Source organism: Mus caroli, unplaced genomic scaffold, assembly GCF_978045245.1.
Source record: "Mus caroli unplaced genomic scaffold, Mus_caroli_1 scaffold_2, whole genome shotgun sequence".
NCBI lineage: Eukaryota > Metazoa > Chordata > Mammalia > Rodentia > Muridae > Mus > Mus caroli.
Genome location: NW_028227257.1, coordinates 139,433,819 through 139,453,689, shown reverse-complemented (window position 1 = coordinate 139,453,689; position 19,871 = coordinate 139,433,819). Strand labels below are relative to the sequence as shown.

The 19,871-nt window shown below is 37.0% G+C and overlaps 1 protein-coding gene across 3 annotated transcripts in view; it reads right to left on the bottom strand.

The window, feature by feature from the left end:
* Lrp1b (LDL receptor related protein 1B) overlaps positions 1-19,871 on the bottom strand; it is a 2,026,300-nt gene that overhangs the window by 856,189 nt on the left and 1,150,240 nt on the right. For all 3 annotated transcript variants that reach the window (XM_021181392.3, XM_029472167.2, XM_029472172.2), the window contains exons 12-14: positions 18,480-18,660; positions 12,862-13,081; positions 10,763-10,952 (exon numbers count right to left, since the gene is read on the bottom strand). In XM_021181392.3, coding sequence (XP_021037051.1) covers positions 10,763-10,952; positions 12,862-13,081; positions 18,480-18,660 — 591 coding nt within the window. The remainder of the gene's footprint in view (positions 1-10,762; positions 10,953-12,861; positions 13,082-18,479; positions 18,661-19,871) is intronic.

Here is a 19,871-nt window from a genome sequence, read left to right as displayed (position 1 = left end):
AGGGCAGTCTGGATAACTGAACAAGTCTAAGAAGAACAAAAGCTAAAGAATAACAGTGTGGAAAGAATGAGAGACAGACAGACAGACAGACAGAGGCAGGAGGGAGGGGTGGAAGAAGGAGGGAAGAGAAAAGAGGGTTGCTGAACTTTCTTTGCATCCATCTTTACAGAGAATATTATTAAATCCCAGCAGCACATTGCCCATGTAATTATCTGATAATCTTACAGCACAATTCAATTTTTAATTTCGTCAATAATTAAAATGTCTTATTATTTTAGGAGTAAAACACTAAAAAGACAGCCTTGAGTTACTTGGGCCATAAATAATAAACAATTAAAACATGATAGTTATTGTACAAATATTAATATCGTAACTGAAGCCACAGATGGGGTTATCACCCTGCATGCCAGAAAGGCTGTATTGCCATGGAGAGCACTGTAGAGGAGAGAAGCTCTCCACAATGGTGCTGAATACTATAAAATCCTACATATTATCTCATAAATCTCAGATCAGAAGAAATAACCTAGAGTTTCTTATCAACTTATTTCATTTTCTGAGAAGTGCATTTAACCTTTTATATACATAAAATCATGGAGCACGTTTAAAGCTAAGATAGCAAATCATACAAGCAATGACTTCAATTTCTAAACTAAGAGGATAAGGAAAAATATCTCATACTTTTTTCTAGTAGAGATTGTAGAAATGTTTTATGTAGCTTCTATATATATTCCAGGGTTATGGGTCAAATATGTAAAACTTTACCGGACATTGGGGCACCCTTTCTGTGTTCACAACATGTGCATCATTAAATGTCATATGTAACATTTAATAGCATCCAGATTTAGTAAAATTGGGATGACTTTACAATACTTAGTGGTATACATAACTGAAACAGTAAGAAATAAGAAACGTGATTATAATGCATCTGGTTACATATTTTTAAATATATATGCATAATATAGGAATGAATGGCATGACATTTATTCTCATTGAATACAATTTTTCTATATTCTGAATAAATCAACATTATTTAAAATTTAAACTATATTTCCCTTATTTGAATACAATATTCTGAAAAGAAAAAATTAGTATTTGCACTGCCATAATAGAAATCCCAAAGCTAAATTAACATGAAAAATTTCACATATCTCATTGGAAGAGCCTAGACCTTTTTATAATTAAATTACCCAGTTTACTTTTCAATTTCATTTTAACAACATATTCCCATCAGAGCTTACATGATAGTGTGCTTTGAAATATATCATTTAAAAATATTTCTGAAATGTATTTGCATAATGTAATTATTTCTTTTTATTGAATTATTTTCTTTTTTTGCCATTCCTAATGTTGCCTCGCTTCCTGTTCACCCCTTCCAGAATTTTACACCATAACCCTCCCTTTTGCCTCTGAGAGGGTGGTCCCCTACCCACACACTCACTGCCACCCACTCACCCTCTCCCCTCACACTCCCACCCAGCCCCAGCTCATCCCCACCCCCAGCTTCTCCTATCCCTAGGGCATCAAGTCTCTCCAGGATTAAGCTCAGCCTCTCCCACTGAAGCCAGACAAGGCTGTCCTCTGCTACATATGTGCTGAGGTCAACAGACCAGTCCCCATATGTTCTTTGGTCTGTGGTTTAATATCTGAGAGCTCTGAGGGGTCTGAGTTAGATAATTCTATTGTTCTTTGTGTGGGGTAGCCAGCCCCTCCAGGTTCTTCAATTCTTCCCCTAACTCTTCAATAGGGGTTCCTGATCTCAGTCAAATGCTTGGTTGTAAATATCTGCATCTGCCTCAGTCAGCTGCTGGTAGACCCTCTCACAGGATAGCTATGCTAGGCTTCTGTGTGCAAGTACAACATGGTATCAGAAATAGTGTTAGGGTTTGGTGCCTAACCATGGGATAGATCTCAGGTTGGGCTGGTCTCCAGATAGCCTTTTCTTCAGTCTCTGCTCCATTTTTGTCCCTGCATTTTCTTTCTATCATATCTGAATTTAAAAGTACCTGTCCCACATTTGTAAAACAGACCCATGTTTAGATTTTGTTTTCATATGTAGTGGGTGCTATTTTAGTTTATAAGTTAGAAGATATCCTAGACATTGTGTTTATTCCAAAGATCAGATAAGAAGTGTCAGAGTGAGACTCGGTGTCTGATTGATCCTGGATTTAATATTTGAACATTTTAGAAAAGGCAACTAAACAGTCTGAAGAAATGATAAAATGATCTATAAATTTCATTTTCTTTAGCAATTAAACAGTCTGAAGAAATGATAAAATGATCTATAAATTTCATTTTCTTTAGCAATTATATTTTCATCCTATTGTGCTTATCTTTAGATTGATTTGAGGCTATTCTCTCTCTCTCTCTCTCTCTCTCTCTCTCTCTCTCTCTCTCTCTCTTTCTCTCTCTCTCTCTCTCTCTCTCTCTCTCTCTCCCCCTCTCTCTCTGTGTGTGTGTGTGTGAGAGAGAGAGAGAGACAGAGAGAGAGACAGAGAGACAGAGAGACAGAAACAGAGACAGAGAGAGGGAGAGAGAAAGAAAGAGAGATGATACTAAGGAGTTATATAAAAAGAAAAAATAAAATAAAAGGATCTAGATAAAATTTCTGAGTTTTCTCTATGATAATTATATCATAATGGGGAATTTGGGAAGAGAAATATGTGAATATGGCCATTTTATAAACCTCACACTTACACAATCCACAAAACACTGTGACTTGCCCCCACATATATACATCAGGTAGGCACTGATACCCCTGGAATGATGGAGATATGATTAAAAGCCTTTGACTCCTAATATCTACACAAGGAGTCAAGTAGACCTTTATATTAAAACAATGTGAGTAAAAAACTCCGTGTTGCTTTTACTACAAACAAAAAAAAAAGAGTTCCATCTGTACTTAATGGTGATTCTAACCCCAGTACTTTGCAGGTGTTGGCAGGAAGATTAAGGTTTCAAGGTCAATCTCATCTATAAGTGAGTTTTAGACCAAATGGGTTACAAGAAATCCTATCTCAAAATAAACAATGAAAATTGTCAAACAAAAGCAACAACAATTACTACTTTAGAAAGTAAGAAATAAGTCACATGTTCTAGCCTGGTGTAATGATTTATGCTTTTAATCACAGGCTCATGTTGGAGGATCTCAATATAATGGATAGCCCAGCTACGTACTATATCTTTTTTGTTTGGTTGGTATTTTTTGTTTGTTTGTTTGTTTGTTTGTTTTTCGAGACAGGGTTTCTCTGTGTAGCCCTGGCTGTCCTGGAACTCACTTTTGTAGACCAGGCTGGCCTCGAACTCAGAAATCCACCTGACTCTGCCTCCCGAGTGCTAGAATTAAAGGCATGTGCCACCACACCCAGCTTATATACTGTATCTTAAAAACCAAAATGACACAAAACAAGACAAAATAGGATCAAAAAACATCATTCCATCTTCTGACATCTTCCTCAGTTCTATTTCTCAGTGACTTGAAGTTCTTGTCATACTTTGACATAATTGGTTAGAGTGACGCCTAGATATTTTACATTTTAATGGCTATTGTAAGAGTGTTGTTTCCCTAATATCTTTCTTGGCCCATTTTCAATTGTATAGAGGAGGGCTACTGCCTTTTTTTTTTTTTAGTTAATTTTGTGGTGGTGTCAAATGCCTTCTAATATTTCCCCAAACATTACATTTGGGCCTATTATCATTATTATTATTAATGTTATTGTTATTATTATTATTATTATTATTATTATTATTAATATATGTAAGTACTCTGTAGCTATTTTCAGATCTTCCAGAAGAGGGTGTCAGATCTCATTACAGATAGTTGTGAGCCACCATATTGTTGCTGGAATTTGAGCTCAGGACCTTCAGAAGAGCAGAGAGTGTTCTTAACAGCTAAGTCATCTCTCCTGCCCCCTTTTAGTTAATTTTGAATCCAGTTATTTTGCTGAGCATGTTAATCAGCTGTAGGGATTCTCTGATAGAATTTTTGGTGTCATATCGTCAAAGTAGTGATACATTCATTTCTTCCTTTCTAATTTGTATCCCCTTGATCTCCTTTAGTTGTCTTATTGCTCTGTCTAGAATTTATAGAACTATATTGAATAGATACAGAGAGAGTGGGCAGTTTTGTCTTATCCCTGATTTTAATGAAATTCCTTTAAGTTTCTCACCATTTAGCTTTTGTTGGTAATTGGCATGCTATATATTGTTTTTATTATGTTTGTGCATTCACGTTCTATCCCTGCTATCTCTAAGACTTTTAACATGAAAAGATGCTAGATTTTGTCAAAGAATTTTTCAGCTTCTAGTGAGAAAATCATGTAACTTTTTTCTTTCAGATTGTTTATATGGTGGACTAAAGCTCTCCAAATATCATGAATTAATAGGATTAACATACTGAAAATGGCCACCTTACCAAAAACAATTTACATATTCAATGCTATTCCTATCAAAATTCCAAAAACATAATTTTACAGATCTAGACAGTACAATTTTCAATTTCATATGGAAAACAAACAAACAACCACAACATAAAGGATAGCTAAAATAATCTTGTAGAATAAAGAACTTCTCTAGGTATCGCCATCCCTGATTTAATTACATAATGCAAAGTAATAGTAATAGAAACTGCATGATATTGGTAATTTGATCAATGGACTAGAATTGAATACCTTGACACTTGACTTTTGTCATTGAAGTTAAAACCATAAAATGGATAAAAAGAAGGCATCTTCAAAAAATGATGCTGGTCTAACTGGATTTCTGCAAAAGACCATAGGCTAATTTTGCAGAAGATGCAGCTTTGATTCCCAGGACCCACATATCAGCTTACAACCATCGGTAGGTCCAGCAACAGGAGATCTACCAACCTTTTCTGCCTTCAAGCACCAGGTGTGAATTTAAAGTGCAGTCATCCATGCAGGCACAACATCCATACACATAAAAAAAAATTTAAAAGTCTTAATAAAAAGAATATTAGGCAAAAATATAACCAAATATATTCACTAATTATGTATTTTAAAACTTAAATATCATCTTATATTCAACTATTGACAAGAAAAAAAAGAAAATTGGAAGAAAATTATACCATCTTAGGGTAAACTGTTCTTATCAACATATTTTAATTCTTTTTAAGATCTTGATTACCTTGTATTGATCAATGTAATTAAAGGTGGAATACAATGTCTATGTTCCTGAAGATTGTCTAAAATTTTTTAATATTGACTTGAATCCAAGCAGTAACAGCTAGGAATCCTTTCCATACTCTACTGTGTATTCTAAGGTTAGTATAGTATGGACAATCATTAGACGTAGGAAGATTAGGTAGAAAACTGAAATTAATTGATTGTTTCACCTAAGGTGAGGATAATCAGTTAGGCTGAATATATTTTCTTTTTTTTTTTTAATTTTTTTATTATGTATTTTTCTCAATTACATTTCCAATGCTATCCCAAAAGTCCTCCATACCCTCCCCGCTACTTCCCTACCCACCCATTCCCATTTTTTGGCCCTGGCGTTCCCCTGTACTGGGGCATATAAAGTTTGCGTGTCCAATGGGCCTCTCTTTCCAGTGATGGCCAACTAGGCCACTGAATATATTTTCTAAGTAACTTAGAACACAATCATTTCTAAATGAGCATTGATGTTGAGCTTAGTAATTAAGATCTCTTGTATTACCTGGGTGCGATGGTTTATATAAGTTTGGCCTAGGTGTGGGCTGTTGGAGTAGATGTGTCAGTGTGGTTTTGGGCTATAAGACCCTCAATCCTAGCTGCCTGGAAGTAAGTATTCTGCTAACAGCCTTCAGATGAAGATGTAGAAATCTCAGCTCACCCTGCACCATGTGTATCTGAATGTTGTTATGTCCTGCCTAGATGATAATGGAACCTGTAAGCCAGCCCCAATTAAATGGTGTCCTTATAAGAGTTGCCTTGGTCATGGTGTCTGTTCACAGCAGTAAAACCCTAACTAAAACAATGGCTGAAAAAAAATTTTAAAAATATATCTTTATCCAAAGGTAGTACAGATTAGTTGTATAGTAATGGTATTTTCCAAGCAACAGATACATGTCACTGTTTAAGTCACATGGTTGGCTGCACATGACATTGATAAACGATTCCTTCAAATATTTGCAGGTATAGAGAGATAATATTAAAATACCATTTCCTGATTAAGATGAAATAGGAGAATATTGTGAATTTCTCACATGTACTAGGTCTTGTAAGATTTATTTTTAATGTAACAAATAATATTTTTATCCTCACAGAAATTTGTTGAAAGATATACTTCTGTTCTACATGGAGTATTTCATGGTTCCAAAATTTGGAATAGATCAAAGGTCAATTTTATAAGGAACCAAGGTATTTTTCCATAACACTTTGAATTTAATAACCAACTTCATAAAACAACCACAGTGTTAAAGTCTTTGAAGATTGTAAATATGAATTCTGGCAAAAGGGAGTTTAGGAATAACACTTAAGAGTAATGGTTTCTAAAAAGGAGTTAGGGGCAAGGGGCAGAGTAAGAGAGCTCTAGCCTCCTAAGATTAAAAGCCAGTATTCATTCTTGAGGTGAAGGAAAAGAGGCAGAAGTAGAGAGGGGTGGGGAGGGAGAAAGGAGCACTTCCAGTATACCATAGCCAAACTAAATATATGCCTGTCAAGTTTTGGGATTGGTGTGAATGCTAGGAGAGAATTGTCCTTTCAGGAAATTTTCTCTGTTATTCATTTCTTGTCTACATTATACTCTAGATAATATCAATGTTGTTGTTTTTTAAAGACATTTTAATAAGTAATTAGCTGTTAGTATTTACCATTTTCTGCACTTCATTTATCCATCGATAGATAATTTTTAATAACGTAGGAAACCTGAGGCTTAAGAATGAGATGCTCTGTTTATGATAACTACCTTACTGCAAATACCTTCCAAAGCCTTGTTGCTACACAAACCTCTGCTGATGACATCTGTATCAGAAAATTAAAGATGCAATTTATTCATTCTAAATATATTGGAATGTGTGGTCATTAAATATTTATTAGGATATCTCTATTTAAAAGGACTAGCAACTATTTAAAACCCATAAAACATCTACCATATAGTTTACTTAGTTGTTTTCAATGCTTAGTTAGGGGTCATGATAATTGTGGTGGAATAATAAATATTAATAACCCAAGAAGATAAAATATAACAATATTATCTGATTTTAGTAAGATGTGACTATTGGGGTAGGTAGTTCCACTTTATCATTACACATTCTTCAACTATGTGTGGAGCCTAATTAGACAGTGCAGCAGCAGAATTGTCAATAAAGTCTGTACGAGTAATTTATCTTTTTTTCTCAATTATTCAAGTCCTCCTTTCACTACTATTCTTTGATAATTTTTTAAATTACAAAGAACATTTCTGGAAAAAATGTTTGGGAAAAAAAATCTCGATTTCTCTTGAATAAAATCCCCTGAGTTCTTCACCTAGGCTATTCTTGTAGGCAAATGTTTGGAACTAGAAAATATCATCCTGAGTGACGTAATCCAGACCCAAAAAGACATGCATGGTATGTTTTCATTTATTTATTTTTCTTTTTTTATTACATATTTTCCTCAATTACATTTCCAATGCTATCCCAAAAGTACCCCATACCCTTCCCCCCACTTCCCTACCCACCTATTCCCATTTTTTTTGGCCCTGGTGTTCCCCTGTACTGGGGCATATAAAGTTTGTGTGTCCAATGGACCTCTCTTTCCAGTGATGGCCGACTAGGCCATCTTTTGATACATATGCAGCTAGAGTCAAGAGCTCCGGGGTACTGGTTAGTTCATAATGTTGTTTCACCTATAGGGTTGCAGATCCCTTTGGCTCCTTGGGTACTTTCTCTAGCTCCTCCATTGGGAGTCCTGTGATCCATCCAATAACTGACTGTGAGCATCCACTTCTGTGTTTACTAGGCCCCGGCATAGTCTCACAAGAGACAGCTATATCTGGGTCCTTTCAGCAAAATCTTGCTAGTGTATGCAATGGTGTCAGCATTTGGAAGCTGATTATGGGGTGGATCCCTGGATATGGCAGTCTCTAGATGGTCTATCCTTTTGTCACAGCTCCAAATTTTGTCTCTGTAACTCCTTCCATGGGTGTTCTGTTCCCAATTCTAAGAAGGGGCACAGTGACCACACTTTGGTCTTCATTCTTCTTGAGTTTCATGCGTTTAGCAAATTGTATCTTATATCTTGGGTATCCTAAGTTTTGGGCTAATATCCACTTATTAGTCAGTACATATTGTGTGAGTTTCTTTGTGATTGGGTTACCTCACTCAGAATGATGCCCTCCAGGTCCATCCATTTGCCTAGGAATTTCATAAATTCATTCTTTTTAATAGCTGAGTAGTACTCCATTGTGTAAATGTACCACATTTTCTGTATCCATTCCTCTGTTGAGAGCATCTGGGTTCTTTCCAGCTTCTGGCTATTATAAATAAGGTGGCTATGAACATAGTGGAGCATGTGTCCTTCTTACTGGTTGGGACATCTTCTGATATATGCCCAGGAGAGGTATTGCTGGATCCTCCGGTAGTACTATGTATATTAGCCCTAAATTACCAGATACCAGTGCTACCGACCCAGAGAAGCTAAGGAAGAAGAAAAACATAAACAAGGATGCTTGAATCTCCCTTATACGTGGAAATAAAATGGAGGAAGAGAACTGGATGGGAGAGGGGATGAAGAAGGGAATGGGCATGGGAATCAGGTGTAGGGAGAGCAGGGAACAAAGAACAAATCGATGGTGGGCAGGGACTTGGACTTGCCAGAGAACTGGGACTAGGTCAAGGTGGGTTAGGTGAGAGACCCTAGGGAGTCTGCTGGTTAACTCTAACTGAGACTCTTAACTGTGGAGGATATGGATCCTGAAGTGGCCACCTCTTTAGCCATGCAAGACTCCTACTGGGCAGATTATGGCAGCAACCAAATTATAAAACCTGCCTACAAGATGTGCAAGGACAAAGATGGAGCAGACACGGATGCAATGTCTAACCAATGGATGGCTCAAAGTGAAACGTATCTCATGTGCAAGAATCAATTTCTCATACTATTAATCATACTCTATTATGCTTACAGACAGACTCCTAACATAACTGTCTGTGGGTTAACGGGGTCTTGTGTCAGATCTGCCACAGCACTCAGACTCTCAGGGAGGCAGGACTTGGGAGTTTTGACTGTGCTTACCCTACACTGTTACCAGGCAAGTGTCAGGCTATGGGAAGGACATCACTTTCAGGGGTGGAGGAAGCATAGACTGAGGCATGGGACACCTGGAGCTGGCTCGAAGTCCCGGGGCCTACAAGGAGTTCAGGACCTTCTGATTCTCAGGCTCCTGGGCACTCAGGCATCACTGGATGCCGCTGAGGAGCTGAGAAAAGAGTGGGGTCCCACAGGATAGATCTAGCCCAAGGCTGATGGGGAAGAAGAGGGAAGAGCTCCAGTTGGTCCTTCAGGGAGAGCCTTTGGCTTGATGGCTGCAGCGGGTTTGGGCTTGGTTTGGTGATGTTTGTGGCTGGGAGCTCAGGGAGGCCTCCTATGGGAGATTAGATAGCAGCTCTTTAGGAGAAAGCCTTCTCCATTTCTCCCTACAGCAGATTCCGATGAAAAGAAGCAGTCTATGTTTTTAAGACATTTATTGTCATGGCGGAAGGTAGATCAGTAAAACCATACCCTGCTTATCAGGATGGACCTGAGGTAAAATGCCTTTTGTAGGGAGGAGTGTACAGGAAGGAGAGATTATTGGCTAAGTCCTCAGCGCCTTAAGGTACCTCATTAAAACAAAGGTCTGTCTTGAGGCTATGTGACCTGAGGTCATGTCCTCTACCTGTGGAGGGGCTCGGGGCATTGTCCTTACATGACTGATAGTCACAAATCTATGGAGGGCTGTGGCCTCATCCCAGGAGCATGGTTCCCTGGGAGTAAAGGAAAACGCCTTGTGTTCCTTTAGGGTCACTGGGATTTCTAGTCTTATCACAACCAGAAACCAGACTGCCTTTCACGGCCCTACAACTGTCCTCTGAGAGGGTCCACCCAACAGCCAATCGAAAGCCACTGCAGAGACCCTCAACTAAACATTAGATGGAACTAGCAGAGTCTTGTGGAAGAGTTGGGTGAAGGACTAAGGGTACCTGAAGAAGATAGGCACTCTCTAGGAAGACCATCAGAGTCAACTAACCTGGACCCTTGGGTGCTTCAGAGACTGAAGCACCAACCAAAGAGCAGGCCTGGTCTGGATCTAGGCCCCCCAGCATATAAGTAGCAGATGTGCAGCTTGGTCTTCATGTGGATCCCCAACAACTGGATCAGAGTCTGGCCCTGAATCTGTGGCCTGTCTATGGATCCTCTTTCCCTAACTGGGCTGTCTTTTCTAGCCTTGGTGGGAGAGGATGAACCTAGTCTTGCAGAGACTTTATACTCCAGGGTGGGTTGATACCTGGGGAGGCTCCCCCTTCTCAGAGGAGAAGAGAAGGGGAAAGTGAGAAAGGAGAGGTGGTATAGGGGAGCTAAGAGAAGAGAAGGATATATATTGAGAAGTACAGTGAATGAACGAATAAATAGATAAATAGGAAAATAAATATATCTTTATATTAGTAAGCACGAATATTTGCATGTTTCTAGAGTGAGCAGGCAATGTTCATCATAAAAATATCGACATTGTCAAAATGGAAATTTGTGCTGCTATAGTGAAGCATTATTACATGTAAGATGTTGAAATTTTTGTTTTGAGTTTTTAATACCTTGTTGTTTTCGTGGATCATAAATCTGAAGCCCAAACAGGGGTGCTCTTTCATGCCTCAGCAACGTCACCTCACTGGTCATCAAATCTAGTTGAAAAATTGAACCATTCATGTAATCTGTCCAGAACACATAATTCCCATGATGTGACAGTCCAAAAGGATGGTTCAGCTCTTTACCACTGTATACAACCTATAAAATGTGAAATGAATGTAAACATACTAAAAAAATCAAGACTACATTTCCAAATATAACTATTAGGTAAATAATATTTGTAACTATACCAGAGGACAACCTAACTATACTCTTAACTCTTAATTTATCTGAGTAGATTTACCAAGGATATTTTTACAGTAATAGCTTAGTCTTCTCATTTTTTTTGAAATTCTTCATGTGTTCAAATTTTTCTCATAAATGACACTGCAGAAATGATGAAGAATAGAAATGTTAAAAGGGCATCACTCAACTTTATTTCTCCCTCTGTGTGATATTTATTATTCTCTTGGATGAAAGTTTACCTGAATATTATTACACACACACACACATACACACACACATACACACACACACACATACAATCTCACACTTATGCACACTTATACACACATGTTGCTCATCTAATGATCAAGTGAAATGAAATGTTTGAGTGGCTGTATGAATGGAGAAGACTTTTCTAGGTCAATTGTACCAATGGAAACTGATGAGATCTAGGAAGTAACAAAACAGAGAAAAATGTTAATTTTACATAGATAAGATTGGCTAATGAGGTTTAATTTTGATTATGTTGAATTATTATTCTATTTTCTTCCACTTGTTATTGACATGAAGGAATGAAGAGAGTCGTCTTGCGCAGTGAATTGATAAATAGGAAATACAGTCGAGACCCAACATATCCTCTCTTCTTATATTACATCTCTTATAAAATCCTACTGCATGGTATCTGAAAGCAAATTTTTCATCTCAATCAATCAATATTCAAAATTTAAGGAACTTATCCACATAGTTAAGAATAAAAATTGAAAATGTGCTCATTTTAATAAAATCCTCCAGTTAAATTTATGTTATAATGAAAGACTGAGATATAACAGAGCCTAAAATATGATGAGCATGAAATTATACACATTGTGTGTACACATGTATATACTTTAGCACACACTCATATTTTTTAAGTCTATTTATGTACATATATATTGTATACATACTAACATCTTCTGAGGAAGTATAGATATTTAGTTAATAGATGTGAAATATATGGCATAGAATATACCAATCAATTTATTTATCTGGTGGAATTAGTTGATATCATCTGTGATAACCAATGATTGAACCATTGAAAGTACAATTTATTTCTCAAAAAGAATTCTTAGTGAGTAGGATGACCCCACGACTCAGGACTCAGATCCAGAAAGGAACTTAGATCAAAGGACACATTTGGAAATGTCTCATTTGCCCTTCACCTTTTACCTCATAGTTGAAGTCATTCCATGAGGCTCTAGGTTGTTAGTGACTGAAGAGGAAGAAACAGGATGATGATTTTTGTCATTAGGCCGGTATCTTGCTGTCAACTAAACACTTGTCAGCATTACCCCACAATGCCAGGCCATTTTACAATGATTAAAGCAAAAGAAGCAAGAGGAAATCCCATTTCTTTGCACCAACTGCTTTGAAATCCAGTCCATTCCTGCAATGCATCTTAGGTTCGGTATCACAAAATTCTTTACTCAAAGGAATGCACTATAATTACTTTGTCTAAATCTCAGCTGCAAATATTGAGCACATTTAAATAGAGAGGGGTTGCTTGGTCACAGAAAATCCATCAATAATGTAGAAAGCCTGCATTGTAAAATCAGCCCTGCTACCAGGAGGGCTTCTTTTAAAAAACCCACAAATCCTGGCACACTGCAGTGAGCTGGGCCTGGCCTCCCGGAGGCCAATGCCAGCTGCACAGCTTAATACTCATTCTCCTTCAGCCACCCCACAGAGACTATTGGCAGCCACCTCAGAGGGGTAAAAATAAACTTGAAAGTATTTTTAACACAGCACAACAAGGCTCTGTGGAAGAAGAAGCCTGCCGGTTACAAACAGTAGCACTGCCTCTTACCTTTCTGTGGGTTCCATTCAAAAATACTTTCTCAATATGATCATAGTAGGCATCACACCAATATAATGTGCTGGTGTGAAAGTCCAGTGTTAAGCCATTTGGCCACAGCATTTTTGAAGTCACAAAAATCTGTCGATTGACACCATCCATCCAAGCTTTCTCAATCCTTCCCACGCTGTCATCTATTTTATCTTCCTTCCAGTCTGTCCAGTACATCCAACTAGGAAGTGAGAAACAAGGGTTTATGTCATTATCTCCAGTAGCCACCTAGAAGCACCCTTGGATTTGGTACTTCCATAAGTCAGCAGCCTGCTGATATTTTGTATATAAACTTTTCTTTCTGTAACAGTTAACTCAGGGAAGCCAGGGAAGCCAAGGCAAGGAAACAACCTTGCAGCTACACGGCAGCACACCTACTACCAGCTACCATCCCCCAGGCTACCAAAAAAAGCTTATCACTAGCCACTAAAACTTGCCTAATACATGAATGAAAACCGTGGTAAGTACCAAATATTTATTTTCTTTGAACCCTGATATTTTTTATGTTGCATTACTTTTAAATATTGTTCCATAAAATGCATTATTTGGCTCAGTGATTTAAAGGCTGACAGCTGACATGAGAATCCAGAACACAGTTAATGATCTATTCTAGAATTTATTTAATTTCAGGTGAATTAGTGTTTTTATTTTTAGAAAGGCAACTGGATTGCCTTTATTCTAAAGGTCACAGTCATATTGGCTTTATTTAGCCAGATCCAATTCATCTTCCTGATGCAAATTATCTATGCTTTATTGCTGTTTATTATTATCCCAAATCCACAAAGGATGATTTAGCTGCACATAAGTTTAATAACAGCAGGTTGACTGACCTTGAGATGTTGAGCTTTTAACTTCTATCTCAAACAAAACACCTCCCTTTACAAATGAATCTGTGTAAGCTGTAACAGTGGGGGAGTGAGCCTGGAGCCAATGTTCCAATTCCCTCATGAATAAGGTTGAAACTCACGCCATGTGTTGTTTAAGGGTCATGTGAAAGTTCCTGGGTTATTAATTAAACTGGGGTTTCATTTTGGCAACCATATACAGCTCTGAAAAGGACCAATGCTTATCTAAGCTGGAGGTCTTAAAAAAGGCCCCCTGTTGTCTTTCCTTCCTTTGTGGGAATAATTCTGACATAATTTGGAAAAATTCTGAATCCAGACTAAGAAGTTTAAAAATGTTCAAATTGTTAAGTAGAAGTTGAGAATATATCCTCTACTATTTTATATCAATTAAGCTTTTATCAAATTTTCTTAACAGTTGACAATGATTTTTGATTGCCTGTTGAAATGGTGTATGAATCTGAAAGAAAGCCAGGATGGTAGTGTACTGTGATCTATTCTGCATTCCCTACGAGGGCTTTTATCATTGTGACAACACAGGAATTATCAACTGTAGTTTCTCTAATTACATGACAGCCACAAATGTTTAGTTTTATTTATATAAATCAGCTTCATAAAATGCACTACATGCTATTTCATCTCCAATGGCTTTTCCTAAAATCATTATATTCACTTAATTAAAGCAGTTTTATTCCTGACTAAATTATACATTATTGAAACGGGAATATACTTTCCTCACATTTTTGTTGATCATGACATACACATTTTACTTTGTAGTTCCCTATCTGGAATCACAAAAATATGTTTATTGATATGCATGCATATGTATGCATACAAGCATACAAACATCACAGGCTTGAAATTCTAATAATGATGTTTATGTTTTACTGTTCTGTAGGGATTGAATAAAACCAGCAGCCAGTAAAGTCATGAGTGAAGGTGTATTGTTGATAAGAAAACAAATAGGAAAAGGATTAAGGCCGTGAACCCACGGGAAGTTGGCAAAGCTTTTCCCCATATGCCTCAAAATTGGCTAAACCTTTTCTGGTCAATTACAAGTGCTTACAGACAACTGAACAGTGTGTACAAAAACTAGCCACTACAGCTTTCTCAAAACCATGTTTACAGCCAGACACTTGTACCCAGAAAGACCTCCTACAGGACTAGATAACCCCTCACTGTGTACCTAACACTCTGTGTTCCAGTCATTGTGGGCATGGCTTCATCAGAGCACACAGCCCACCTGCTCCCAGATTTCTGTATGACATTCCTCATTTTTTTTTCACCACCCAGTAAGTTTTCCCAGTGTAAGCCATCTGTGTCATGGCACTGTTCAAATGAAGAATTGTTGTGAACTGATACAGCACCTAAGATTATTTTTTACAAAGACAAAATATCAGGGGAAAAAAAAACCTTATTTCTTTTTTATTTCTGCTTTCAAGGTCTACACACACACACACACACACACACACACACACACAGTCTAGATTCCATGTATGAAAAATCATGTGATATTTATCTTTCTGAGTTTGGCTTATTTTACTTAACATCATGAGTTTGCACTCATTTTTCTGGAAACTCCAACACCCCCTCCCAACCACCCTCGGGTGATGCTGATTTAGTAGAGACAGTGTATGTTCAAGATAACTGTAACTGTTATAATACTGAGAGGAAAGGCTTTCCCAATGGAAATGTACAGCTCTGAAGCAAAGGTATTCTGTCAGTTCCCATCCAGAAAATACTACAAAATTATACTTTACAACAAACCTCACACAGGAGATTAATTGGGAGGACCACAAAGGGGTGGCTGCCTCTGCTGCTGACAGAAGCTGCAGAGAACTGAGCAGCAGGTAGCCTTTATCCAGGGTTTCTTGGAGTGGGGTGAGGTTCCAGGGTCGAAGTTTCCTGGGTGGAGATTTACAGCCAAGCCCAGGGATTGGTGGGTGTTCAGGCTGTGTTCCTTCCAGAGTTCTATCCTATTGTGAAGCTGGTTTAACCCTTCAGTGTTTCCTGCTGCCAGGACCAACTCTCTGTCATTATCACTCACGCTAAGATTCAAAACAGCTTTATGGTTCAAATATGGTTTTTATTCTGAAACCCTTAAAATGAATATGTTAACAAAATGAGCCAAAAGTCATTGTCACATTAACAATGTCCTCAAGGTTACTCTTTGCTATGCCCCTGCTTTGCATTTCACTCTACTTTGGTTTTGTTATTTAAAAACTTAACATACACAATAGGTTTCATTTTCAAACACAATTTGTTATTGTTAACCCTGCTGGAGTTTTTCTCCAACTGCTTTCTCCACTTCCATCATTGGATACCTGCCCCACATAACTTCTTTTTGGTTTGTCACAGGTATCTTTTAGACCACCTTTCATCAGTGCCTCTCTTTTTCTTTTTCCTGCCATGGGCTTCATTCTCGTGTTCTAGCCTATACCTGCACATACCTCTAGTCATGTGCATATATACATAGACACATAATGCAAGAGAACACATTTGAGAATAGGAAACACTTGTTTTTCTGAGTCACCTTAATATGTTTTCTAGATCTATCAATTTTCCTGAAATTTTTATGTTTTATTCTTCTTTATAGCTAAATACAATTGAATTATGTCTGTATTTCATATTCATCACCTATTCTTATGTTGAGAGATATCTAGGCTGGTTCCATTTTGTAGCTGCTGAGAATCCAGCAGCAGTAACACAGATGGCCCAGTATCTTTAATTCATTTGTAATCTTGTGACTGTGTATTGTTCACATAGTCACAAGTTTCTGGAGGGCAATTATCCTCCATGTTTCTATTGATATGCATAAGTTGCATGGATTTTTAATTAAAGAAATAATTAATACTGCATTGATCCTTTAATTGTCTGTTACTTTTGATGAAGCATACCCTTGCAATGAGTAATGAGCTCCCCCTATGTACTTCTAAAAGCTAGTGGTATTGAAAAGCAGAAGAAAACATAAAGTTCTTACTCTGAAAACATTTACAGAAAGTTCCAAATATTGGAATAAATTTGGGGGCTAATGCTTTCTTTTATTACTAGACATTTTTTGAACTCCATATTTTATTCCCCTCCTGGTCCACCCTCTGACTGTTCCATGTCCCATATCTCCTCCCAGCCCTCCTGTCTCCATGAGGACGTCCCCACCCCCCATCCCACCAGACCTCTAAACTCCCTGGGGCCTCCAGTCTCTTGAGGGTTAGGTGCATCTTCTCTGACTAAACACAGGCCCTGCAGTCCTCTGCTGTTACGTGTATTGGGGGCCTCATATCAGCTGGTGTATGCTGCCTGGTTGATGTTCTAGTATCTGAGAGATCTTGAGGGTCCAGGTTAATTCATACTGCTGGTCCTCCTCCTACAGAGTCACTCTCCTCCTCAGCTTCTTCCAGCTTTCCCCTACTTAGACATGTTTTTAATAACCACTTGACCAAATTGTTTCAGACTTCCATGGCTAGTCTCAATGCTTTCTGAACCAGTTTTCATATAGAGCTAAGTTTATGCTCTTTAAAATGAAGGTGAACACACTACCTCCAAATCTATCCTCACACCGAAAATAAAACACAGAGCTCTATTGTGGTCTTCTTCTCTCTTACCACTTCATCTTTACAAAGAAAATTTTGACTTAAGAAGATTTGGACAATATGAAATGGATATTTCAGTAATAGAACAGATAATTAGGAAAGCCAAATATGAAAAATGTCAGAAATAAAGTATAGTTAATTCTTTTGAAAATGCGTACAGTGATTCATCTACTCCCTGGGAAGATGTACTATGCTTGTATTTGAAGTTATTTTCAAATCATACAGTTCTAGAAGTTGCACTTCAGTGATCTCAGCTTACAATGGACATCTCACATCCTATTCCCTTTTAATGTATGCTTTGGATCAAAAGAATATCCATTTGTGATCATATTTTCTTGGAATGGAAATAGACGTCCATACAGAAACCAGGAGCCAAAACTATGCAATCTATTCATTTAATGTTGAATTTCTGTTAGGAATTTTCACATTTCTTTAATATTTTATGAATGTCATTTTATGTTCATGCCATAGGACTGAAGGAAATATCACATTTTTCCATAAAATATTTCATTCTGACCATGTAGCACAAAACTATAAGGTCATATTCCCAGATGGAAATATAAATGAGCTTAAAATCACTATAGACTCATATAAAGGAATAGAATGGACTGAGTAAAAAACACTTTGCAGACAGACTGCCTGGGTTTAATATCTAACCATTCTGTTTGCAATTGAATTGAATGGAACCTATGATCACTTCAAGAAAAGAGAATAAGAACAGCAACTATTCAAAAGATTGCTGTGACGGTTACACACAGGAGTGTAGTAACTACTTTAACAAAACGCACAGTGCACAGAAAATGTACAAAATATATATTAGTTCTCAATGCCTAAAATATGATTAGCTTAAAAGTTTAACCAATATAGTCACTGAGTGAATGATTACATGTCCTGGTGCCAGGTTGTCTAAATAGTGCTATTCTCAAAATCTTTAAGTAACATATCCTCTATAGAAATTGTTTATTTTACTTAATCCAACACATTTTTCTGTTTTTATCTAATGTATTTTCTAGGATGGGAACTCACTGAGTAAATAACTCCTTCATCTTCTATTCCCATGCGAATTCACAAGTTCACATGAATCTAAAGAAAATTTGCCTCTACTAATATTTATAAACCAGGAAACATCAGAAGCAGGCTTACATACCCATTGACTGGATCTACCACAATTGCTCTTGGATGAGACATTTCTCCTTCCAGCAGAGTTTTCCGGCTCTGAGAAGCCTTTTCCAGCCTGGCCACATTAATGGTTTTTCTGTGACCATCATTGGTCCAATAAAGGTTATTTCCAATCCAGTCCACTGCAATACCTTCTACATTATCCAGATCTATAGAAATGTAAGAGCAAGAAAGAAACTAATTATATATTAAATATTAAAAGTCAAATAATTTCCACCACAACTGATGTATTTAATGGAGTTTCTCAAAGACTGAAAGAAAGAATTGAAAGAGAAAAATAAACAGACAAAAACTGAAATCCAAGAACGTTATCATATGATTTTCCATATAGCACTTTTTATATATTTTTCATTTTTATTTTAAATACTTTGTCATGCAAATGATAGAACCACTGCCACCATAGGGATTACAATGTTATACATGTTCACAAATTAATCATATACTATTTTAATTGAACACTAGAATGTTTTAACCAAGAAAGTGGTCTACAGAATAATGCAAAATACAAATTACAAGACCATAAAAGCCTAAATATATACGTGTATAGGTATGAACAGAAATTTGAAAGAACAACTACAATGCTTCTGTACTTTTTACCTTTTTTATTGAGGATTTCATATATTTCATATGCATTCTAATGAAGACTACTCCCATTTCCTCCATTCAATTACTCCACTATCCCCCCACCATTTTTCATTTTCAATTCATGTGGTCTCTCTCTCTTTTTTAAAACCCACTGAATATACTCGGTGCAGCCTGTATGTAAATTTTAAGGCCCTTCTGTAAGATTCTGTAAGGTATAGGAAGTACTGTATGAGAAATGCTCTTAAGAAATTTATCGGTTGAACTAATCCAAACTTTCAGTTTTACAAAAAGTAAAGTCAACATTTCAAAGCAAAATTATGTGGTCATAGTTTACTATCCAAGACACTTCAGAACACCAGAATAACTTCACAGGTTAATTTTCCCTATGCTTAGAAGGACGTTTAATGTTGCCTATACTTTATTGATGCTTGATTTATTTGTGCACTTGCATATTCTAACATAGTGGAGAAGAGCTGTTTGTTCTTTCCTATTTTTCATGATCCATAGAGAAAATTTAGAATCACATTTTATTGGAAATCAATTTCAGGGGAAAAAAAGTCAAAATGGAAAATCTTCTAATTTTTAAAAATTTTCTGTTGCTCCGTGACTTATAACTTTTTTTATGTTATCTCAAGGAGCTGTCACTATAACACTATAAATGGAAATTTCTTTACTTGCACTGTAAATAAATCACCACAATGATCTATCTAAAGAGAGAAAGCAATAATAGTTCCTGCCGTGAGATTATAACCAGGGGTAAACAGCTACTGCTCCT